Source organism: Mustela nigripes, chromosome 8, assembly GCF_022355385.1.
Source record: "Mustela nigripes isolate SB6536 chromosome 8, MUSNIG.SB6536, whole genome shotgun sequence".
Classification (NCBI taxonomy): Eukaryota; Metazoa; Chordata; class Mammalia; order Carnivora; family Mustelidae; genus Mustela; species Mustela nigripes.
In genome coordinates, this window is record NC_081564.1 from 47,243,384 (window position 1) to 47,268,385 (window position 25,002).

General features: G+C 46.1%; 1 protein-coding gene across 4 annotated transcripts in view; it reads right to left on the minus strand.

Moving 5' to 3' along the window:
* KCTD1 (potassium channel tetramerization domain containing 1) overlaps nucleotides 1–25,002 on the minus strand; it is a 182,867-nt gene that overhangs the window by 89,361 nt on the left and 68,504 nt on the right. The window contains exon 1 of one of the 4 annotated variants that reach the window (XM_059409394.1): nucleotides 9,549–9,653. The exons of 1 other annotated variant lie outside the window; for it this stretch is intronic. Coding sequence is in view for 1 of the 3 variants with exons in the window: in XM_059409390.1 (XP_059265373.1) it covers nucleotides 5,324–7,138 (1,815 nt within the window). In the remaining 2 variants the exon portion in view is untranslated. 2 more of the 4 variants (XM_059409393.1, XM_059409390.1) reach the window with 2 other exon arrangements.

Sequence of the window (25,002 nt, forward strand, 5' to 3'; positions counted from 1 at the left end):
AATGAGTGATGAATAAAAGTTGACGGTCATATATATAAATGTATCTTTTTCAGGAAGAAAGAACAGGCTCTGTTCGTTGTTGAAGTGTATAAGCTGAAACGAAGTCTGGCTGTAAAGAAAGCTGAAGAGGAGGGTGGGGAGGATTACTGAACACCTGAACCACGTCTAAGGAGGCTTGGTCTCCTGTAGTAGAGAGGATATACTGTGGTCGGCTGTCTAGTTTAAAGCCACGCACATTTGGAAACACAGCCCTGGCAACGGTGAGGTATCTCGACCGGCTTAAACACTCATTTATTTCCAGACTATGCAGAAACTCATTGCCCGTTGTAAAGACTTGACACCTTTCTGAGCCCATCCTCGGAGAACAGAAGACAAAGAGACCCTTTTACAAATCTGAAAACCCAACTGGCCTCAAATCTTACAGAACCTAAAACTTTAAAAGTTCATCTGTTTCCATGGTGATGTGTGCATATCAAGTGGACAATCCCTCCAGCTTGAAGCCCACTAACTTGTTCATCCTCTGCGATCCCCCACTGAGGACAAGAGCCAAATCCTGCCCCTTTAGACAAGCACTTAGCAAGCGGACAGAAGCTCAACCAACAACGGTTGACTTGAATTCGGTGTCCTTACACCACCACTAGAACTCAGTAAAAAAAAAGATGCCCCTGCAAATCTGAAAGCTACGTTTTCTTTCATTTTGGTTCCTCAAGGTCAATCAACAGCCCCCTTTGGACCAACCAATTTCCCCTACCTTCTCCTCTTTCTAAATTGTCCAAAGAAGTCTTTAAAAAGGCTCGGGACTAACTGGTATTATGCAGTGAAGGGTCAATCAAGAGAAGTAAGAACAGGTCCTAGAAATAAAGGTCTAGCAAATGACAGATTCACGTTACATGTTTGTTTCCAAGATTATCAACACGGGCAACTGCACCGCAATTTCTACAACAATTTTGCTTTGCAAATGGCATCTAGGATACCAAAGGTGAACTTTGAAACTGAACTTTTTATTAAATAACTGAAGTGGGGATTTAACTGGCCTAGACCAAGGCCGAACCTGCTTCCACAGTCCCATGTGCAAGGAGCAGACCGACCTGCAGATGGGCTCTCATGTGCAGTGACAAGAGGACTGTTTTCCAGGTAGCATTTGTTTGGGGGAGCCAGGTTTTAAAATCAGGGGGACACCAAGATTTAAGTGTTCAATGAATGCGAGCCACTTTCTCATTCCGCAGCAAATACTTCTTTCTCTGTTTCCTGGACCAGCTTTAACAGTGAGCTGACATACATACGGGTTCATAGCAATTTAGAATAATTCACTTACATCATGACTGAAGTAATAATATAGGAGTTAAAAATATAGATTTCCTTCCCAAAATGACTGCTGCAAAACAGTAAGTGCTTCACCTTTTAACTTTCTTTATTCTGATCTGGTTTTAATAGTTAATGAGGCCAAAATCCTGCCAATGCTACTACTTGCCAAGTGGAAAATGGATTAATTTATAGAGATTCCTGGTACAAAAGCCACAGTAGGAGATGCTCAATAACTGTTTCCTGCATGAGTGAAAAAAGTTACATAGTTATGTAACTGACACTTAGTTTCTCCACCAATTTGAATGGGAGAGCAAATACTCCTGTAGCAGGAAAAGGAAAATAGCCATAAACTAACAGTAAAAATCAGGAAAATGCCTTTTTAAAATAAGGTAGCTAATCCTAACAGCTCCAGATAACCATCATAAGAAAGTTCTGTTACAATTGCTTTGGCTGTTAAACCCACTACACTCCCTTCACGTTTATATAAGTCTGATTCCCTCTTTAAGAAAAGAGAGTAGCCCTCCCAAATTAAAAACAAGATTTTGGTGACTATTTCAGTAATACATAAAATGCATGTCTGTTTGTTCGGGGTTTTTTCCTATTAAGCAGAGAGACAGATTATTCCTTCCCACACTAAGCACCTGAAGGAAAACTGCTTCCCCAGCACAATCAACATCCAACTCCTCAAAGGCAATGTCACTAAAGACCGCATGTGCCCCACACAGAGGGTGCTCCAATTTTCATTTGGGAAACTGTACAGACCGACTCTGGACCCTAGTGAAGCCAATGAAACAGACACAGACCATGTGTTCCACCAACCCCAGAATCTCCCCACTACTTATTCCCTACCTGCAGAATTCCTTAGAAGTATTTCTGGAAATAATCTGGGTTAAAGTCAAATAAGAACTGAAGACACCTTTGGCACGAGCTTACGAATGTGTCTAAGTCTATTTTAGGGAGCTGATTTTCACATTTTTGTTTGGTGCTGGAGAGAGGCACGGTCTATAAAAGCTTTAGCAACAAAGCTATGATATTTAGAGAATTTAAATTCTTACTATATTCTTTTCATGTAGATGCTAAAGACTAAAGTTAGAAATCTCTGTGCCAGGGTATCTAAGCTGAAGTATTGTTCTCTGAGGCAGGAAAAATGCTGTATTTTTGTGCAAGGAGAACAGCTCTGAAAAATGTAGGATGGGCTGTGCTAAACCTTTTTAAATGTACCATGTGATCTCCCAAGATTGCTAGGAAGCCACACCGTAACTGGATCATCTTAGGTCACAACAGCTATGCAGGAGGAGGGGAGACAAGAATTGCCCTTCGCTTTTAACAGCCATTCCAGAGAATTAAAGAGTGAACTCCTTAAAGCAACCATCACAACTATCACAACTCCTCCTTGCCACCCTCTCCCCAAAACCAACAAAAGCCAGGAAATTCACAGGAATAAAAATCACAAATTCCATAATCATTAACCCTTGAATGCATTCATTTTTCAACCAGTCGCACAAATGACACACCTAGTAACCCTCTCAAAAAGTCAAGTCTCAAAACGTAAATAGTAAATGCACTTAAAGGAATCGGCTCTTCATTTTTTGAGAAACTTGCACTATGAGAAGAGATCAGAGCATCAGGGTGTGAGTATTGTCAAGAAGTCGAGAAAAATAGGGCCAACAGTGGAATTCTGTGCAATGCCACTTGAGGGGCTTAGCTGATACTAAGGTTAGGTGGCCTATGTTTATAATTAAGTAATAATGACTGAAGCTCAAGCTACACACAGCATTTCCTGAAGACTACTGACCGGCAAGAGGAGTTGGCCTCCTGAGGCAGTGCCTTGGGCCAGTAACCCCAGCTGGTCCACAATACCCAGGAAATGCCCTGGACCTCAAATGGTTCTGTGATTTTAATAAATACAAGAGGAAAAGGTTTAATATCGGCTTTCTACATAAACTAAACATTTGTTTCATTCTTAGAATACCCAGACTTTAGAAAGCGAGCTCTGCAGGGGTTAAAGAGTTTCCTTAAAACTTCTTAAAGCTGAGTAAAAAAACTTAAACATAAATAAAAAGCTGACTTAAATATGTGCAAAAAGAACAACTTTTCGTAGTGTTTTAACTACACGAAACTTATGCAAAAATGTTTGCATAATAACAATCTAGCCAACATATGGACACTCAAATCTATATTTACGTTTAATCTATATTTATCTGACTCTAACTCAGAAAAAGAAAAGAATCAGTAGTCAGGTTTAGAGAACTGATTTATCTCACTCAGTGGAAACAAAACTATGACGGGGCAAATGCATTCCTCAGACCAAAACAAAACCCACTGAGCAACTCCCTCCTCCATCTTCTGTGAATCTTAAGTCATGAATCTATAGGACACTATATACCAGACAGATGCCAGCAGACAAACTGTTTCATTGTTATTCCAACCAGACACAGACTTTAATAAACTTTCTCAGGCGTTTAACTCTTAATCATCAGGTGCTACTCTAAACCAGGAAGTTTTAAGGGTCTTACTTGATCAGAAGAATGTGAACATTTATTTTTGCTTTCAAAGAAAAAGCAAATCCAAATTCTCCAAAGAATAACTCTCCTCTTGAGGCCCTCACAACTGCAGAAAGCCACCTCCTGATCTATCGGAAATGTACCACGCACACTGGAAGTAGAGAAAGACACATAGCCTGCAGGTCTTGTGTATTTTAGAGAACTTTGGTGTTTATATTACCATTCACAGCCCCTTTCTCTGCTGGCCTTGGGGCTTGCTGATTAGCTGGTAAACCTCTGAACGGGTCAGTCTGTCCAGAACTGGAATTTCCACTTCGGAAAAAGCACAGAGGTACCTGACATCTGTTCCTTGAAGGCCTGCACTACAACCTCCAGACTTTCGGGGGAAATTCCTACTTCTGCTTGATGGCAGGGAGGTCAAAGTTGTAAAACCTCCAGGGGCTACGCCTGCCTACAGAATAGAGCACAGTCCCCACAGACCTCTGGTTTCTGGCTCCTAGAGAAGTCTCCAAAAGAGGAACAGAATTTTAAGAATATGAACCTATTCCTCTAAATAATAAGACCAGAAGCATCCAGGGAAGCCCTCAATCTCCACCTAAAATTTGGTACTGCTTAGAATTAAATAATTTGAATATTAAAACAGTTCCCTAATCCTTGATGAGGACTCTGAAGCCCAGAGAAGTGAACTGATTTGCCCAAGGTGGCTCAGCTTCTGGGCTATGTACAGCTTGTCACTGTGGGTGTTCTTGCCACACTACTGTGCTGTTGGGTCTTAATTAAATATCTCCATTCTTGAGTCTTAACTGCCCTCTAGATGGTGAGCCTCATGCGGCAAGACACGGGCAGCAAGGTTTGGTAACCGCGGTACTGGGCACCATAGAGCACAGAGTCTGGCTGGTAGTGCAGATACCTGTTCTATTAACAAGTGACTTCAGTTTCTGGAAACTACACCCCAAACATCACTTTACATTCAGCTACCTGTTACAGCATAAACTGGCACTGGACTGCCAATCTCTCCACTCCCCACCCACATACAGGAAGTGGGCTTGGCATGTTTTCTTTTTCAGTACGGAACCGTTTTTTCTTTTTTTTTAAATCTTCCTAAATTATGGGTAATATGCAAAAGAGTATTTTAATGGTTGCTTTATTCAAATATATTTTAAGTAACTGCTTCCTTTATATGCATGGTATTCCTCCACCCTGCCTTAGAGAACTCCAGCGTTCAACGGAGAGGCCGGCTGCCTCCAACCCTTTTGTTCTGCAAACTTTGAAGTTTTAGCCTTACTGCGCAGCAGGGATTTAGGGAGCGTGCCTTCTCACATATTTTAAGATTAGATGTAAACTTTCCTGAAAAGCTCCAAGAGTTAAGCTTCTAAGAGTGAGCTCCAATCTGATTCAGTATATTTAGTACTTTTTAAAAGTCCTCCCCGCCCCCAACCCAGACCTGCATTAGCAAAAGTTAGTCCCAAATGGTACCGCAGAAACATTTCATGCATAGAGTTTGGTTTGGTTACCTGGGTGGGGGAAACAAGAGCAGGTGAAACTACTGTGGGAGAATTGGTGCTTCTGTGCCCATTGGCTTCTGGAAGAAGAGGCAGGGGGTCGTGTTTCACGGAAACCACCACCACCGCATCCACAGGCTCCGAGGGGCGGATACAAAGTCTTTTGGGGGAAGAGGGGCCGCAGATATCCCCCGACCCGAACACCGACTCGTACAGAGCGCGCTTGGGCGCAGCCTCAGATTTCACGTCGGGCCCGACCTGGCTGTCTTTGGGGAGGATATAGGTGTTCCCCAGCGAGGGCGGCTGGGGGCGGTGGTGGTGGGAGGGATGGGTGGGGGGGTGGTGGGAGTGGTGCCGAGCCGCCCCGTTCAGAGCCTCCGCGTAGCAGCCCTGCGGGGCGGGCGAGCCCAGTTTGGTGCCGATGCCAGCGATGCTGTTGAGCGTGGCGATGGAGACCGCGCCGATGCAGTGGTTGGTGTAGGTCTTGGAGAGCTTGGCCGCCTTCGAGAGCATCTGCATCCTGGTGCCCAGCAAGTTCTTGCCGATGGCTTTGTTCTCGTACCAGGTCACATCGCCCTCGCTGCAGTGGTCCCGGGGCCGCTGGAAGAACGCCTTGCAGAGTGGGTTGCGCTTCGACAGGTACTTCACGAAGCTGGCGTAGGGGCAGAACTCGGTGCCCGTCTCGTACATGCGGGGCAAGTTCTCCTCGTCGCTGCTCTCTGCACGCTTCTTGCTCCACGACGACGAGCGCGACTTGTGGTAGGGCCCGAGGGACTTAAAGTAGACGAACTTGCGGCCGTCCTCGTCCATAGCCAGCCCAAAGGAGTCCTCCTCCAGCTCGCGCTGGTTCTCGCGGCCGCGCGTGCAGAAGTACATGCACGTCTCGAACCAGACCTTGTTGAGCAGCCCGAAGGGCGTGTTGGTGCTGAAGACGCTGGAGGTGTAGAGCTTGCGCAGGTCGGCACGCGTGATGGCTTGCTTCTGCACCACCGGCCCGGCGCCCTGCTCCTCGAGCTTGCGGATGACCGCGGCCAGCGTCAGGTTGGCGCTGCGCAGCTCGGGGTCCTTGGTGAGGTCGAGCGTGCGGCAGTACGGGGGCTCGTTGAGGTAGCGGTTGAGGGAGCTGCGGATGCTGATGAGCGACGACTTGCTGTAGAGCTGGCCGCTCTTGGAGCGGGCCTCGGCGTAGAAAGAGCGCAGCACGCGGCACAGCGCCCCCTTGTCCATGGTCTCGAAGTCCGGGCTCTGCGCCTTCTCGCTCAGGTACTCCCGGAAGATGCGCACGGCGTAGCGGGTGGCCAGCCGGGTGTTCTCGCTCAGCCGGGCCCGCTCGGGGCGCTGCAGCACGTCGGGGTCCAGCTCGGCGCTGTCCCCGGGCGGCCCGCCGCGGGCCCGGGGCGCCAGCAATCGCGGCGGCGCCTCGGGCTCCAGCGCGGCGCTCTGGTCCATATTGATCATATGGACCGGCTCGGGTTCCAGCTCCTCCCCGGCCGAGTCCTCGGGCTCCAGGGGCTCATCCCAGTCCAGCCCCATCTCCTCCTCCTCCTCTTCCTCCTCCTCGTCCTCCTCCAGCCCCCCACCTCCGTCCTCCTCCTCCTCCTCCTCGTCCCCCGTTATCTGCACCTCCTGGATCTCGTCCTCCTCCTCCTCTTCCTCCTCCTCCTCGCCCGCGCTGCAGTAGTGCGGGCGGCCGTGGCGGCGGCCGCGGCCCCCCGAACCGCGCTCGCCCTCGCCCCGCTCCCCATTGTTCTCGGCGGCGGCGGCGGCGGCGCTGGCGCTGCCGCCCGCGCTGGTGTTACAGTCCCCGCTGCCAGGCATTCTCGCCATATTGCCGTCTCTCTGCCAGTCCTCGGGCAGGGCGCATGCGCTATATTGGACCGCAGCGCCGAGAGCTTTTGTGTTTAATGACCTTCAGCTACCGGGAGGCAAAGCCGGGCTCTTAAAGGAGCCGCGCTCCAATTGTCAGTTTGGAGCGCAGCTCCGGAGGGGCAGCGGCGCGCAGGGGATGGAGGGGAAGGGAGGCGGGGGTAAGTTAGACAGGGAGAGGGTAAGGACGGGGGCTGGCTGGACCCTCTTCCTCCCCAACCCCTCTCCTCACTCCTAAGAAAACTTTGAAGGCGGGGGGAGAAAGAGGAGGGAGAGCTGTCGGTGGGGGTGAAACACTCCCAACTTACCCTCTGGCGGAGTGGCGCGCGGGCCCGGGCGGGAGAGAGGGAGGGCAGGCGGGAGGGCGGGGCGGTCTCGCTTCTCTAAGTAATGCCCGAGGAGCAGTGCCCCTTCCACCGCCCCCTCATTGCCCCCCGGAGCCGGGGGTTCCGGGAGGCGGCAGCGCCGGGCCGGCCGCGGGTGCTGCTCGGAGAAGCCCGTGTGTGGGGCCGCCCGGAGCGGAGCGGAGCAGGCAGGTTAATGAGCAGGGTGGAGGAGGCACGACGAGGCCCCGCACCCTCTCTGCGCCCGCGGCCAGGGCGCAGCGGGCGAGGCTTGGGAGCGGGATGGGGCTGGCGGCGGCTGCTCCCCCACCTACTTGCTGGCGGCGAGGCGCGGGGGCCTGGGGCCAGCCGCACGGCTCCCAGCTCCCTTTCCGACTCTTGCAAAGGAGCGAAACACGCCCCACGTCAGCCTCATCCCTTTCGACTTTTCCAACAGCCTCTTAAGCTGTCATTAAAGACCCGGGGCGCTCCCCGTAGGTCTAGGGCAAGTCCGCGCCGGTCCCGCCAGCCTGGGGAAGGAGCAAGAAAGACAGACTTGGGAGGGGCGGGTGGGAGGGGAGACACCGGGAGAGGCGCTCCGGACCCGAGGGACCCCTCCCCACTCGCGCTGGCCGCCGCCCTCCGTGCCTCGGAGCACACTGACACAACTCCCTCTGGCGAGGCGCTCCACCTGGTTGGAGCTAGAGCAATGCCCGTTCCTAAGGCCCGTCGGCGGGCGAGCGGGCGGAAAAAGTGAACTTGGGTCTCGGCCGCCCCCGCCCCCGCCACAATTCCGGCAATTCGGATCCCGGGCGCACTCGTTCCAAGTTTGCCAACCGCCATTCTTTCGCCCTCGGGGCTGCGGTGCCTCCGGCGCACGGGGGCGGATACCTCCGAAACTGGAAAGGCGGCCAAAGAGCTCGCCGGGTCCCGCTTTCCCATAGGAGACACTGTCCCACTTCCAGCCCAACGCCCGCCCCCGGCGCGCCCAGACTCTGGGCGCGTCCTCGCGTCGCCACCTCCCGCGCTCTCCCGACCCAGGGGCAGCGCCCCCAGAGCCGCCCGAGACCTCGTCTGTTTTCTTTGGCGGCACAGCACTGGCCACCTCCGGAGCTCGCGCTGCATCCTAATTTTCTCCTCCTCGGGCAGCCCGAATGTCCCTTGGCGCTCCCGCCAGCTTCGAATCCCAGGGGCTGGGGGGAACCAACTTAGCCAAGTCCTAGCCGCGCGACCCCGGGACGTGCCGACCCTGCAGTGAAAACAGCCTCGCCAGCTTCTCCAGGGGGTCCTCGGATTTGCCCCCGAGTCCTAATTCTAGGCACTTCGGTTGTAGAAGTCTTGTCAATTGCCTGTCCCCCGCTCCCTTCCGGATCCCCCGTCTTGCTTTCAGGGCAGTTTATGGTTTTATGCATCAATAGAAACCCATCCGTCAATTTGTAATTTAAAAACAAAAGAAAAAAAAATAAAAAGTAAGGGGCGGGTAGACTAGGGCTCTGGGCCGTGTGGGTGCCTAAGTGGGAGTTGACGGTGTCTTCAACAATCAGTGCTCGCCCTACGCGTGTTTCCTCGGCCCCGGACGCGGTAGAGCGTTGGGGAAACGGCGCCAGGTGTGAACAAGTTGCAGCAAGTCGGTGCCTTCTGGGCCTCCTCCCGCTCCTCGGGCGCGCACGCACACACATACACACACACCGTACACACACGACACACGCTTTCATCCGCCCTGCAGTCCACAGAGGACAGTCCGGGGAGGTGAGAAATTAGGTAGGTTGCACTCTTTCGGAAACATCCCCGAGGTGCTGCAGGCTTTGTCAAAAATGCACTGTGCCCCCAGTAATATGTAGGAAGGCGTTTGTTTCCCGGAGCTCAGGGCAATAGCTAAGTTAGTTACACACGCGAACCCGCGCACACCACACCAGTCGCACTGGGCTACTTCCGGAGGGCTGGCCCTTTGTCCCAGGATGCTCCCAGGTTTTCTGGACGCCCCAGTATCCGGGAAGGGAATTGCAGCAATGTTGAACCCTCAGGTGGGCACCCAGAAAGTTACCTACCAGGGGCTGCTCTCCCGCGGGCCTCACGGGCAGCGCAGTGCACCGAGGGGCTGCGCTCCCGGAGGGGCCGGGGGACACCGGCCCACGCTCCAGCCCCGGAGCGGAGCGGCTCCCCAAGTCTCCCAGCTTAAACGGGCGAGCCCCCCTCCCGCCCCCAGCCCAGCTCCCCTCCCTGCTGGGCGAGCTGCTTTGAATTGCTTGCAATTTGCCGGAGGCGGTGTGCTGGGTTGGACGCTCCGGGAAACAGAGCAACCAAAAACAGCTTCCAGTTGACGTCAACTTATTTCCAGAAAAGAAAATAGTTTTGTGCTCCTAGGACAAAATACCCCCCAGGGCAGGTCTCTACCGGCAAAAGCCAAAGGGGAGAGGGGGGTGATGGGCAATGGCAGAACCAAAAAACCCCAAGTGCAAATAAATTTTTAACGGATGTAGCAAAACAACAGCTTCAGATGCTGCCTGGACAGTTGGCAAACAATGGGCAGGACCCTCACAGGCATCAGGAAAAACGCACCTTGGAAAGTACGCCTTGGACTGATTTTCTGGCAGCTATGAATCCCCTTCGTGGCAGCAGCTTCTGAACAGCTACCAAAAGGCTTTGCCCATTAATGATTCTTCATCAAATATGGGAAGAGACCTCTTCAGGTTAGAACCTACAGTAGCTATCAGGAAGAACACCCAGAAAAGCCCTTCCTGACACAACCAAAGACAAATAAATAAGTTGCTTAATTTTTAAAACCGGGTGATGCAAAATTACAGTTGAATTCATAAAGGAGTTAAATCCCAGCTTTAGGAAATGATTCCTTAAAAACATCCTGTGGTACCATACACTTGGTACCAAACTGAGAGCATCATAAAGGCTTTCTTCTTATTATTTGGTAAGGAGGCTGTAGTGGTTGTCTTCTATCAGCCCCGCTGGGATCATCCACTTTGACTCTGCCCTATCATGAAGTCCGCTGAACTCCCCCACCACTTATGACTGATGGCTCTTTTTTAAGGATGATTTCTTTATTTCTTGTGCAGAATGAATAGCTTCTTTACATAAACTGATTGCAGTCCTGTAGGAAACATTTATAATAATTATTTCACTGTCACAACTCATTATTTTAAAGCTGTCCCGAGATGTTTGTATCTTCAGCAAGATGTTCCCCATTTTTTTAGCTCTTTCCTAATGATTAAAAAGTACCATCGGTGTATTTGTACTGCTCCATTTATTAGATTACTTGAAAGTAGAGATATGGTTATTTTGGGAGGAAAAACTCCAAATATTTCCCCCTCATTTTATAACCCTTCTACTCCAGTTTCATATTCACATGTTATGAGAGGTTATACCACACAGATACATATTCAGCTCTTTTCCCTCTTTGCTTCCAATCTACAGAGCAACATCTGTTAGATCATTGGTGTAGTTGCTTTTTATCTGCCCATTTCCTCTGCTACATCAATATACCTTTGTAGTATAGCTTAGAGCCTGGATCATGATGAGCACTCCAGTCATTTACATTAAATGAATGAATGAACAGATCTGTGTTTAGTTAGATCTATATTTAGCAAGAAACTTCTTGGTAAAAAAAAAAAAAATCGTAAAATATCATGGGTCTGGATTTCTACATTTAAAAATCAGGACAAAAAGCAACTGCAAGACATTATTGTTTGCAACTTAAAATAACTGAAAAGACTGCTTTGGTTTGCTATTTCCCTACCATAATCGTCTCTCTGGTAGAACATTCTCTAGGAAGTGACAGCAGAAGTAGATTGAGGGACAGAGAAATGGACACATCAGTGTATTAAAAGAGATCGTTTGGGGAGGATTTAAATTGATAAATTCAAGAAATCTTGTGGGCTCTTGGGGCCAGAGACCAGAAAAAGCATTTGGCTCATCATGTTCAAGTCATGCTTTCTTTTTTACATTATGAAATGTTTTTTAGAAATTTAGAAATAATTTTACATTATTTCTTTTTACATTATGACTAAAAGAGTCATAATGTACAATGGAGGTTAAATCGTATTTCAAATTTAAAATTATTCTGATATATATTTGTTTCCAAGTTTCACTATGAAAGTCTGTTGAATTCACTTGAAGATCATCTTGAGTAGTATGTTTGGAACTCCGATGAAAAACAGAACCCATGTAAAGTGGAAGCAAAGAAAAATAACTCCAGAAGAGCGGAAACTGTGTCTTATATATTACTGCATTTCTGGTTCATTTTCAACAAATTCCTTAGCATATTTTAGCAGAGTGGTTGGCACATAGTAGGCACTCAGTAAACACAAAATATTTGTATGTAGGGAGAGAGCTAACCTCAATAAAAGGATGTGTAGCAAATTGGTTAAAATGTCATCATTGAAAAAGGACTGCATGGGTTTGAATCCTAATTTGGCTTTACCAGTTGCCTTTTTAATTTTTTAATTATTTTTTTAAGATCTTATCTGTTGACGTAATCGCGGCATGTAACAGGGGGCTCAAACTTACAACCCCGAGACCAAGAGGCATGTCCTCTACCCACTGTGCCAGCCAGGTGCCCCATCTAGTTGCCTTTTTTTAATGTGTTGGTTCTCTCATTATTTTATTATCTGTAGTTAATAGCTCCTACGTCATAGGATTACTTCAAGAATTGAATGAGTTAATAAGAGTAAAGCACTATATAATACAGCGTCTGGAACATTAGTAAACATTCAAACATTCTTTTCTCTCATATGGGTTTATCTTTATTTTTGAAGGCTCTATTTTCCCAGCTTGCTTATAAAAAAGAAAAGCAAGGCCAGGAGGGTTCACAAAGATTAACCCAATGGCCCAAGGTCTCCCAGACCTTGGTAGGGCAGGGAAGTTTGGCTTCATAGGCCACCCCTTAGCCACCTGACTACATACAGCTTTCTGGGAACCAAAGAATGAAAGAAAAAGAGTCTTCAAGGGAGCAATCACCTACCGTTAAAATACTTCTGTGTGTCATTTGATTTGGGAATCAATTTTTGCCAAGCCAACATAGTACTAAGCTGAGTCCTAAGCTTGGATTGTGAGCTGAGCAGAGATGCCCTAGGAAACTGTTGTCTTTGTCATTCAGTACCTAAAACACTAGTACTATTTTCCTGGGCTGTTAGAAAGAAGGACTCATCTGTGTCTTAGAAGAAATGACAGTCAAGAATGTTTGAGGCCAAAGGAATGCCCACAAACCCAACCAACTAGAATGAGGTGTTTTCTATTGAAATCCTGAGCTGCTCTGCCTAAATCTCCTGGGAACAAGGAGGGTACTACCTATTTTTATCATTGGTGCTTTGTCACAAAACAGGTCAGCGTGAACTTAACATAGTGAGTGACATGAGTAGAATTTTTAGTTTCTAATTGCCACCTGGTAACTACAATTCTTGATCTTTCTACCTAATAATCACCTTCCAGTCCCTGGGCTGTTTGTAAAACAAGCAATGTATGAGGGGAATGTAGTTTTCCATAAGTAAATTATATTTTTTTGTGGAGCTTAAAAGTGTGCTCTTTGTTATAATAATGGGATAATGAAACCACTTGGTTAATAAAAAGTCAAATGTAAAGGCTGTCAAAGTTACACATAAAATCAGTGATATTGTTTCTTCTCTTCTACTCACATCTCTTTAAAGGATAAGTGCGACTGAAGTGGACGTTAGTCCTCCTGTTAATAAAATGTATTTCTACGCCTTGCAATACTAGTGAAGGTAGAAAAAGAAGTAAAGATAGGTGTTAGTGTTATGTCACAAAAACATATACATTAAATAGTGGAGGAGCTATTTACAGTTGTCTTGGAACATAAAATATTCCTGAAACTACTTGCTACCATACAAAATAGTAGCCTATTCAGTAAACGCAAAGCAAAACCAACAACAACAATGTAAAAACCCACTTTATACCGAAATGTTGGTATGAAAATGTTATTCTCATATCTTTAAATTGTTAATATCAAGAAAGATGGCCTTTTAAGAAAGCAATGAGGCAATGTCTCAAAAGCCATAAAAATGTTCATGTTCTATGACCCAGAAATTGCTTCTGGAAATTGTCTTCTTCAGAAATACCTCATTTTCTTTGTATTTTGATGAAGTCTGCTTTCTTGCATGTAGCCCACTTGGACAAATGAATTTTGCGAAAGCTGTCACACAGTTTGCTCTAGAACAACATTTCCTAATGTCCTGGAGGCTGCTTTTGTTTACAAAGTTTAGAGAGTAATTATTTGTTGAATGAAGGAAGGAAAAAGTTCAATTAGGGTAAAAATCACATCTTCTCAATGTTCTATAGCAATGTCAAGCGCCCTTGGATGAATACGGATAATGATGGTGACGGTAAAGGATATAAGATAGGATAAAGCAAAATAAAATCTAAAGCTCACATTTCAATACCTTCACAACTTTGAGAAGTTTAAGGACTGGATTTTGAAGCTCTAGATACCAGAAATTGGTATCTAGACATATCCTGGCAATTCACAGGATGTGTGGGGGAGTGGGTATATACCTGCCCCGTGGCTATGTTTCTAAATGAACTAAAAAAGAAAAAAAAAATCCCCTTTTAAATACCCAGAAGCACTAACCCACATTTTGAACTAATTGACTTACTTTTTCTTAGGAAAGCTTAATTTAAGTGATGGGGGCATATGGGTTTATCTGAATTTTTAAAGAGGCCCTGGGATGGGGGGGGGTGTTCTATTTCTTTAATTTGTTGCTGGAGATCCAGGCTTTGCACCTGATGGAAGAGAACAGCCTTGGAGAGGGGTGGGAAAACAGGAAACCTTATGACCGCTCTATTTTGGGAATCTAAGTTTGTAAGGCCCGGACACAGCTGATACCAGTACAGAACTTGTAATTCTTCATGTTTACTCTTCTTACTATCTCCGCTTTGATTAGGATACCCCAAGGGCCACATGTTGTCATTATTCCAAATAAAAGCAGACTCCTCTGTCCATGATTGCATCTGTTTTACCGTCTTTTCTCTCTTTATGGCTCATTCTCTTAAAAAAAAAAAAAAATTGGGCAAAGCTGGGTCTGTCCTTCTTTTCAGATTATAAAAGCAGTGAGTCTTCATTGGAGAAGATTCAGAAAGTACAGAACTCTGGAAAAATATATATGTGCCATATTTCTTCTTTAACATTTGGTAAATGCTTGCTGCGGGTCTGGTTTTTTGGGTTAGCACTCTCTCGGGTTGTTCTTGTGAATATATGTGAAGGCTGTTCCTATTTTCCAGATGAGTAGGTACCCAGAGGACTTAAATAACCAACATCACAAAGCTAATGAGGGTCACTCTGAAGCACCTACACTTTCTTAACAATCCATCAGACTGGAAGTACTACTTCCGGTGCCAAGAGGAAAAACACTCTTTCTACTCGGGTATATTTCCATGAACTCAATATCACTGGTTAACTGTTAAAGTATGACGTAATTCAAAATATTGTAATCAGTAGACTTTTGGCAAAAAATGCAAAGTATGAGTTCATTTGTTGAAAAAATGGAACTAAAATCATATGTGCACATTTTACAAATGAGTCTAGCAAGTCTAAAACCACAACAATGATCCTACCCTCCCCACCCTCCATTCTAGATGTTTCCATCACACTGCTTGGCACACCCCAGATCTTTCTAAGGGATGCTACCTTGCTCATGAAGGGACAGATTTGCTAAGCCAAGTATTCTATCATATGACCACCAGCCCTGATGGGTTGGATCAAGGATAGGTCCTTGGGACAAGCAATCTCTAGGCTAACTAGAACCCTGGATTAAAACTCTTGAGCCAAACAGTCTCTCTCTCTCTCTATAGGAAACAGGACAAGAGTGAGAAGAAAAGGCAGCAGAGCCACTGAGTCAGCCCAGACCTGCTCTGAGGGCTTGTTCGGGCTGAGAGCCCTGGGAGTGAGGGGCAGGGAGCTGCCCTGTATCCAGACTTCCCTTCCAGTCTGGCCCCCAAGGGGTCCTACTCTCCTAGAATCCTGACCTTGGTTTCTAGTGAGGTTCCACTTCCATTATAGTCCCCCTCTATCCCTACACTTAACCCCTTGCTTATAACCAGAAAATCCTAACTAAGGCTAAGAGTGCCTTCACTCTTAGCCTGGGTCCATCTCCCAAATCTAAGACTTAGTGACAGTCACCAAAATTCACCCTCTATCCAAAACTGAAACTTGGACAATATCCCTTCTTCTTCCTCCTCTGTCATGCTCTCTCTCATGCTCCATTTCTCCTAAAGCCCAAAAAGCCCTGCCAATTCTCACGAATTGCTTGCATTTATTTATTTATTTATTCAGCTTACTTTACTTACTTTTAAGTAAGTTCAACTTACTTTCAAGCCCAGCGTTGAACTCACAACCATGAGATCAAGACCTGAGCTGAGATCAAGAGCTGAATGTTGGACTGAGTGACCCAGGCGCCCCTCACGATGCCTTTGAATCCATCTATTGTCTTTCATCCACATGTGGATTAATTGTCTTTCCCTCTGTGTTAGTCATCTTGGGCTGTAGTAGCAAAGTATCACAAACTGGGTGGATGAAACAACAGAAATGTGTTTTCTCACAATTCTGGAAGCTGGAAGTCCAAGACCATGGTGCTGTCAGGGTTCTGGTGAGACTTCTCCTCCTGGCTCGTCGAGAGCTGCCTTTTCCCTGAGTCCTCACACAGCTCCTTCTCTGTGCATGTGCGGAGAGAGACAGATACAGATCTCTGGTGTCTCTCTCTCTCTTCTTGTAAGGACACCAGTCCTACAGGATCAGGACCCCACCCTTTTCAGCTCAACTGATTACCTCCTTCAAGTCCCCATCTTCAAACACAGCTACCTTGGGAGTTAGGGCTTCACATATGAATTTTGGGGGTACACAGTTCAGTCCATAATTCCCTCCAAACCTGCTCATCCTCCCTTATTTCCCGTCTCTGCAGGGTACTCAACCGAGGAGCCCAGGAGTCACCATGGCTGTTACCTCAGGTTCAGGTCCCAACTGTCCCATTCAGCCAGGGCTCTCCAGTCCCAATCCACACCAACCCTGCTGTTCTGTGACTCAGGGAACAGAGGAGAAGCCAAGGCTGAGGCAGTGCCACCCACGGACGAAGGAACAGCCTCCACAGGTATCCTGGCTGTGATTAGTTTCCTGTCCTTGGAGGTCCATGTGATGCCTTCAGGTCCCTTAACTTGGCCTATTAGGTGCAGGCTCCTCTTTCTTGGAAACAACAAACACAGACGAAAACATGCTCCCTGCCGACTCCTTTAGTGGTGCCCATCCCCCCCACCCACCCACCTTATTTTCTAGCTAACAAAGTAATCGCTCTTCCTTAAAAACGCTTTTCTCTCCTCCTGTATACCTTGGCTCGTACACCCTCAGCCTGACATTCTCTTCATCCCCTTGCTTAAATGGTTGAACTTTTTGGAATGATTCCACATGTTACCTCCGTTTGGAAGCCTTCCCCGCCTTCAGCGGACTCACGGGGCTCTTTCTCTGCAATAAGAGAGTCTATCGTAGTGGTGGCAGGAAACCTGGATTCAGATTCTGGTTCTGCCACTTACGTGTTCTTTATTTTAGGCAAAATTCTTTGCCTCTTTATGTTTGTGTCTTTGTTGATAGCATTGGCGGCTGCTGTGAGGATTAAATGAGTTAATACAGAGGAAAAGCTTAGAACAGTGCCTGGCACACTGTAGGTGCTTAATAAATGCTAGCAGTCGTCATGATCCTGTGCAATACGTGTCACACCCACCATTGGATGGTGAGACTTTTGGTCTCAACTCAAGTCCTCTGAGGCACCTTCTAGAACTGATGGTCTCTGGCCAGTCTTCCCTATGCTTCCTGCCATTCTGGGCAGACCCCTGTTTTAGCAGTTGCATGTATTATAATTGCTGGTCTCTCCTTAACCAGACTCCTTGGACTTCATTAAAAGACAGGAAATGATCATGATTATTAGTATTAGTATTAATACTAGTATTAGTACTCACTTTGCCCAGTATAGTTACTGGTACACAGAAGATACTCAGCAGATGTCTGTTGCATGTGCTACAACTTCAAATTTACTTGTCTGTATCATCCATTAGTCAGCAACATCCTTGTATCCATCTTATTCTTTGTATAGGGAGAGGCAGTGGTGCTAAGTTAGACTGAGCATGGGCTCAGAGCCAGACATCCCGCTTTAAATCAAGGCTGTGCCCCTTCCTACCTGTGCAATCATGAGCCAGCCACTTTTCCAGCCTCATTCCGATGAACTTGACCCTTACCCCCAGCGTGGATTCTAGTTCACTGCATCGTGCCTTATGTCTGGACCATCAGTGACCATTCACGCCCCGGGCCTTTGTCTGTGCAGTTTCCCACTGCCTCAGGTGTCTTTCCCTCTATGCATTTGATCCATTCCCGCTTAACTGGTAGGACCCAGCTCACGTGTCTTCGAGGCTTTCATGAAGCCATCCCCGCTCTTTGTCCTATGCTAATACTTCTGTATTCTTTTTTTTTTTTAAGGTTTTATTTATTTATTTGACAGAGAGAGAAATCACAAGTAGACAGAGAGGCAGGCAGAGAGAAAGCAGGCTCCGTGCTGAGCAGAGAGCCCGATGCGGGGCTCGATTCCAGGACCCTGGGACCATGACCTGAGCCGAAGGCAGAGGCTTTAGCGCACTAAGCCACGCAGGTGCCCCATTTCTGTATTCTTTTATTATAATAGTATCTCCACTGAGAGGCTCTGATGTACCTGTATGTGTGCATATGTTCCTAAAGATCAGTTTGCAGGGTTGTAGAACATACAGTATCTATTTAAAACAAGCCAGAGGAAACATTCAAAGGAAAAAGATACTCATGGCTATATTGTAGATTGATATGATAATGGGGGCTCAGTCTTCAAAAAAGCCAGACCAACTTTTCTTTAAAGAGTAGCTATTCTGGGAGTCAATGAGAGGAAAGGAGGCGAAGAATTCATTAATACCGGTAAGGTCCTTTGAAGATGAAGACGGCCGGGCAAGAGTATTAAGTATCAGATTTCTGTGTAATTAGGGATCCGGTCTATTCCAGATCAGCTCCATCTCTGGCACAGCCTCACTTTATTTTTGCAAACAATTGAATTCTTTCATTCATAACCTTTCCCTTCATTTGATTATGGCTCTTAGGGGACACATCAAAGGGCTTGGAGATCATCATTTGAATCAGGTTGTCTTTATATATGAGGTGGTGAAAATGAACTCCTTATCTTCCTTTCTGTTTTCCAAATGGGAGGAAGCCATTCTCTCTTTGAAAACGAAGGGAGGGGCGCCTGGGTGGCTCAGTGGGTTAAAGCCTCTGCCTTCGGCTGGGGTCATGATCCCAGGGTCCTGGGATTGAGCCCCGCATCGGGCTCTCTGCTCAGCAGGGAGCCTGCTTCCTCCTCTCTCTCTGCCTGCTTCTCTGCCTACTTGTGATCTCTGTCTGTCAAATAAGTAAATAATTAAAAATCTAAAAAAAAAAAAAAAAAAGAAAAAAGAAAACGCAGGGAGCCTTCCCAGAATGGACTCTGCGCCTTAGGTCTCTGAGAGAGAAAACCCAACAAGAACACCAGAAGGTGCATTCGAGAGTTTTCCCTGCCCACCTGCAAGAAATAAATGCACATGTCTTTATCCGAGGACTTTCATTTTGTGGGCATCGTTTCGATTCTTGTGAGTCCCAATTCACTTTTTTGAATAAATTAAACTGTCTCTAATTTGCTGCTTGATGCTTCTGTGGGGGTGAGCGTACTTCGCTTCCAGAACTTCTTCCCTGTGGGATGTTGAAGTGTTAGTGCCAATTTCTTTTTTCCCCAAAAGGAGATGGAAGAGTCAGGTTTGGTACTAAGCATTAACTCAGCAGTGCTTGCTAAACTCTTTGAAATCATTAGATGAAAGGCAAAAATAAATCTGTACTAAGTATACATATCATCACTGTTTTTGTTGTTATTGTGGGAATCTGCCATTCAAAGAGTATTTTTTTACTGAATAATTTTCTCTCTGAATTTATGATCTCTTCAGTTTTATTTAGGAAAAATATGGTTCTTTCATAGGCATTCCTTAGATTTCTCACCGAAAGTAGCTTTTTAGCTTCGTTGAGTCTGAAGCCTATGGGATACCATCCATCTGTTTCTTCACCCTATACCTCATGCCGAACACAAACCCGAGGTCATAGTAGGGACCAACCACCACCGGTTGAATGGAACGGAATCTGATGGCTTGCCATTCTGAAATGGGATCAAATAGCTATAATTAAATACTGTGTCTTCTTCAATAAAGTCAACGCAGGCTTTTTGGCAATTTTAACCACTCTTCTTCTCAAGGATCCAGTTTTCCAGGCTTCGGCGTCTGTCCCAAGATCTGAGCGGTGTGTCTGTGGTCTGAGCAGGGCAGCAGGAAGCCGGATTCCAGAAGGAGAGCTGAGTCCACCGGGGTTCCTCCTGCCCTATGTTTTCCCTGGCTGCGCTTCCTACCCCACCAGGTCCACACCTGCACTGCAGAGGCACCAGACCAGTTCCACCGAGCTCCTTCTGGCTCTCCTAAAACAAACCAACAAGAGCTTGCCACTCCCGGCGTGGGGCACCGCCAGGCTCCGAGGTGCTTAACAATTCACTGAGAAGACAGCTCTGAAATTGCTGCTGCCTACAGAGGGGGAGGGCGGGTATATATAGAGATTTCCAACTTGATGAATCTGTTTGGGAAGTCTGAATTTGCAGTTTGGGGAGCGAGCTTGTTCAGGGACCGTCTGCGTGAACATTCTGCTGGAGCAGCCTGCGTGCTGAATTCACGAGGCCGGCACTTGGCGGTTCAGCTTGACTCTGCAGGCTCTGTGGTCTCATCCCAAAGTCACAGCCCACACAACTGGCATTTCCCCTGGTGGCTTGGAGAACCTCAGACAAGAATCCCCAAGCTCTGTTTCGGAGGCCAGATTTTGAAGGGGAGAGGGAAGGGCAGTCATGAAGCCATCTGTTTCTTTGCACCCAGGAATCTCTGCCCTTATGTCCTCAGGCCACTTCGGGCCTCAACTTCGAGGATGGTGCCACAAAAGGCTGCTTCCTGAGACAAGAGAACAAGGGAAGATTTCCTTCCCTGCTGCAGAAAGCTCTCTGGGAGCTAGGGAAGAAGGGAAAGGACTCTGAGAGTCCCCTGCAGCCCTCTCTCTCCCAGGGGAGCTCAAATACTCATCAGGCTTCCTGTGATACTAGTTGCCTATTATTCCACAAATTACTTTTTTTTTTTTTAAAGATTTTATTTATATATTTGACAGAGAGAGAGATCACAAGTAGGCAGAGAGGCAGACAGAGAGAGAGAGAGAGAGAGAAAAGGAAGCAGGCTCCCTGCAGAACAGAGAAGCCGATGCGGGGCTCGATCCCAGGACCCTGAGACCATGATCTGAACTGAAGGCAGAGACCCAACCCACTGAGCCACCCCAGGCGCCCCAACACAAATTACTTTTTTAAGAAGATATATCCGCACAACATTGACATCTCTATCTTTGGTACATCTCCCAGGACAGGGCACTGGATGGCTTCTGCTCATCTCTATGTTAGGATAAGAAATCTCCAGGCCTTTGTCAATGTTTCCAGAAATGTGTTACTAATTCTAAGATGTGGATATTGGAAAATTATTTGCATAGAAATTATATGAAAGCATCCTGGAATTTATTTGCAACCCCAACATGCTTTCTTGAGAGTAAACTGTTACGGCTCCAGAGGAAGACGCATCTTAGGGCTGATGTGGGAATGAGAGGGAACTGCTGTTGTTCTGGACACTTGGTCCAGTACTTTTCCTTTTAAAACTCCCACCATAGCAGAATGGAATGGAATACACACTTTGAAGATGATGACTGTGATTTCCTCTAATCCATGTCAAAAAAGCCGTTGTCTCTGAATGTGATCCCATTAGAAGAAAACCAACAAAGAAATGATGTATTTTCAGAAAAATACTGTTTATGAAATCAAAGCCAAGATAATCAAAGCCTTACTTTCTTAAACATCTGTAGGATTTTAAGTTAGGACTTTTTTAGATTATTTTCTTCTGTGACCACTTGAAAATTCATTCCCTGCTTCCTCTCAATTTAAAATAAGACATGATTAACAGAGTCCACAAGGTGATGCTAAGTGAAACCCCAAATACAGCAAAAGTAATGTAAGTGGAATTATCAAGGGGGATTGAGTGAGCGGAGGAGTTCAATATAAATGGAGCAGCTCATGCATTTTTAATGATTTCGTTTCTTCAACATGAAACAAAAACAAGGAGGTAGGTAAGGTGTAAAGGCAGTCATTTATATAATCGTTGCATCTAAAACCGTTACACCATAGAATAAAAGAAGTAAAAAAAAAAAAATAGAGTAATTAGCATGATCCATTGAGAGCTTAATCAAGGCCAACACTGTTTGCTGTCTGTTAATTTGTAACTAATTTGCTGCCGTTGATACACTTTGAGACTGAACAATATAGAATGGAGGTGGATCCTGGAAACTTCAGCACAGAGCCCTGACACCTTCTGGAGCTAAGCTGACCTTCATGTTGGTACTGTTGAAAAAAGCAAAGTTGCATTCCAAATGTATCTTCTTTGGGAAAATGAAATGTCCGTCCTTCTTCTCCTGCTGCCCCACCCCTTTTTCTGTTGAGGTAAAAAATTTGGTTTGGGTTGGGGGAAGGAAGAGAATTAACTATTTAACATTTAATTTTAATTTTTTTTTTTTAGATTTTATTTATTTATTTGACAGACAGAGAGCACAAGTAGGCAGAGAGGCAGGCGGAGAGAGAGGGGGTGGGGGAAGCCGGCTCCCCAACTGAGCAGAGGGCTTGATCCATGCACCCTGGGATCAGGACCTGAAGCAAAGCAGAGGCTTTAACCCACTTTAGAAAGACAATCAGCCCATTAACCCCATCTGCATTGCACAGGCAAGGACTGAGTTGAGGCATCTTTCATGCTATGCGCTTTGGATGGTGAGTTAAAGCTTACAAAGCAGGTTTGTCTGTCTCATCTCATCTAAACTTCACGGCCAAGAAGTGCTATGATTATTCCCCACTTGGCAGATGAGAAAATTGAGACAGCGAGCATTTAAACAATTTGCTCCCAAAGTATCTCACCTGGGTCTTAAGATGCGGGGTCAAGAACTGAACCCAGTACTTAGATCCCCAAAGCCTGTATTCCTTCGCTACACTGAGCTACCACCTGAAAGTTGTAGAACCCAAAGGGGGCTCTGAGAAATAAGCTCGGCGCTCTGAGCAGAGCTTCACTCTGTAACTGATAAAAACCCACTCAGATCTCTCCTTTCCTGACAACTCACAGCTCAAATGTCACGGAAAAGAAACACTTCCTACCTCTCTCGCCTTTCTCCCGCCCCCGACAACACTCTTCTCTTCTATTCAGGCTGTCAGATTTTTCTTGCAAGGCATTTGGGACTCAAATCAGGGAAGGGGGGAGGCACCTTGCCTTGATTCTCATGGCAATGACAACCAAACTGTTACATTAATTGTTGAGGGGGAAGTAGGGGCACAGATTATTCACAGAGAACAGATAATTCCCATCTCACCTCTAGTTATGAAATACTTTCTCTAACTTGATCTTAACCTTCTCCTGGCTCAGACCTCAAATCACCGACTGGAACTAAGTTTTAGGCAGAGAGACACATAGCTCATAAAGTTATACACTTCCAGATAATTAAAAGTAATGTATTGTCCGAGGAACAGAATTAATTAGGTATCAGCACTGAATTAACGAAAAGATCATGTAGATTTGGCGCCAAGGCCAAAATCAAGTGCAAGCCAAAGGTACGGGGTAGCCAGGGGCCCAGGATGAGGACAGACAACCCATGTGCAGGAAGAACTTAACTTCTTGGCAACCAAAGATCCTTGGCTACAATATTGAGAGAAGACATATTGGTAAAATCATTGTCCCGCAATACTAATCCTATATAGCAAGGCTATATACTCAGGCTGTCCTCACATGCTAGGTAGTAAAACAATTAAGTTCCAAATGAAGCAAGCTAAATGCACTTTGGAACAACATGGGAGGGCTCCATGGAGGAAGCGGGCCATTGTGTTACCCTTTGGGAAGTGTCTGATCTCCAACTGGGGAGTGACACTGAAAAAGCTGTGATCAGAGTATATTAGTTTTTCAAGAATGTGTAGAGGAATTTGGAGGAAATGGATGCTTAGAAGAACCAGAAAAGAGGAAGGGTAAAATCTGACAAACTTTGCAAGGAACAGTTTCCAGAATGGACAATTAATTGGAAGGAATCCAGTGAGGACATCCTCATCAGGGAACTGGACTCCAGCTTGAGTGTTTCTCCTAATTTATTATGGGACCTCTGACTTGAGGCCAATCACCAAACCTTTCTGGACTTTAGTTCCTTCTCCTGAAAATGCTGGAGTTGCTTTCTTTCTCTAACATGGAAGAATTCTGCGTCCAGTGATTGTACCTCAGGGAGAGGGGAAAATGGTGCTTCAGTTGTCCGAAATGAGGAAATTCAGATAAAGGCTTCTCATCAGGGGACTGTGTGACTCCGTTCTGAGGCTGCCCCAGTGTAGTCTGAAGATAGCTCCACTACTCTGGGAGAACATCTCAACCACTTCCTGAGTAGAACTCCATCTCCCTGTGAACACGCTAGTTCCATTCCAGGTGTAACACCATCGCTCCTCCCTGAGTGTGCTCCAGGCACGTCCATGGTTCTAAGGATATTTCTGCCAGATGAAATTATGAAATTCTTCACTTCCATTGCTACTAACCATAAAATACTTCTACTGGTAAATAGCCATCGCATCTAAAATTCCTCAGCTTTCTTTTACAGAATATAAGGGCTCAAGAGTCAATTTCTAAGTAAATCACTGAATATGAAAAACATATATACACAATTCTTTCACTAGTTAGAGGGCAGGGACTGAGTGTCATTCATCTTTGCGTAACAGGAACCAGTATTGTTCCTTGTGTACATCTGGCCAGTGAATCTAATACATGTTGCACAAATGAATGAATGAATTAATAATTACAAGAATGACAGAGTTCCAGGCCTTCAAACGGTGGGGAAACTGCCATAACCTTAACCAGAAAAAGAAGCAATATTCAAGAATACTTCCTATCGTAGTTTTTTAAAAAACACCCACATCTGGACGATTAACTATACATAGGTATTCTGGAATCATGTATGGTGATTGTGCATATTAACTGGCAGTCCTGGTGAGACCCGTTTCAAACAGACCTTCCTTAAAAATAATCACAGGGTAGCATATGTAAAGTTTGCTAAAATGTACCTCCTATATACTGTTTCATAACGCCTTTTTAAATGAGGGCAGGAAGTGTTTGGTGTGGCAGCCAAGAAGAACAAATTAACTCACTGAGAGCTGACTCTGAATGCCAAATGGTAGATGGTACTTAATTCTGTATCCGTTTAAAAATGCTGAAACCTCCTGCTAGTGGTAGCACCATTAACGAATGACAAATGAGATCTCTCTTGGTGTGAAAAAATTACCTCAGGTAATTCAAGGAAAGTGAAGTCACAGTCACAAACAAGTACATGCATCAGAT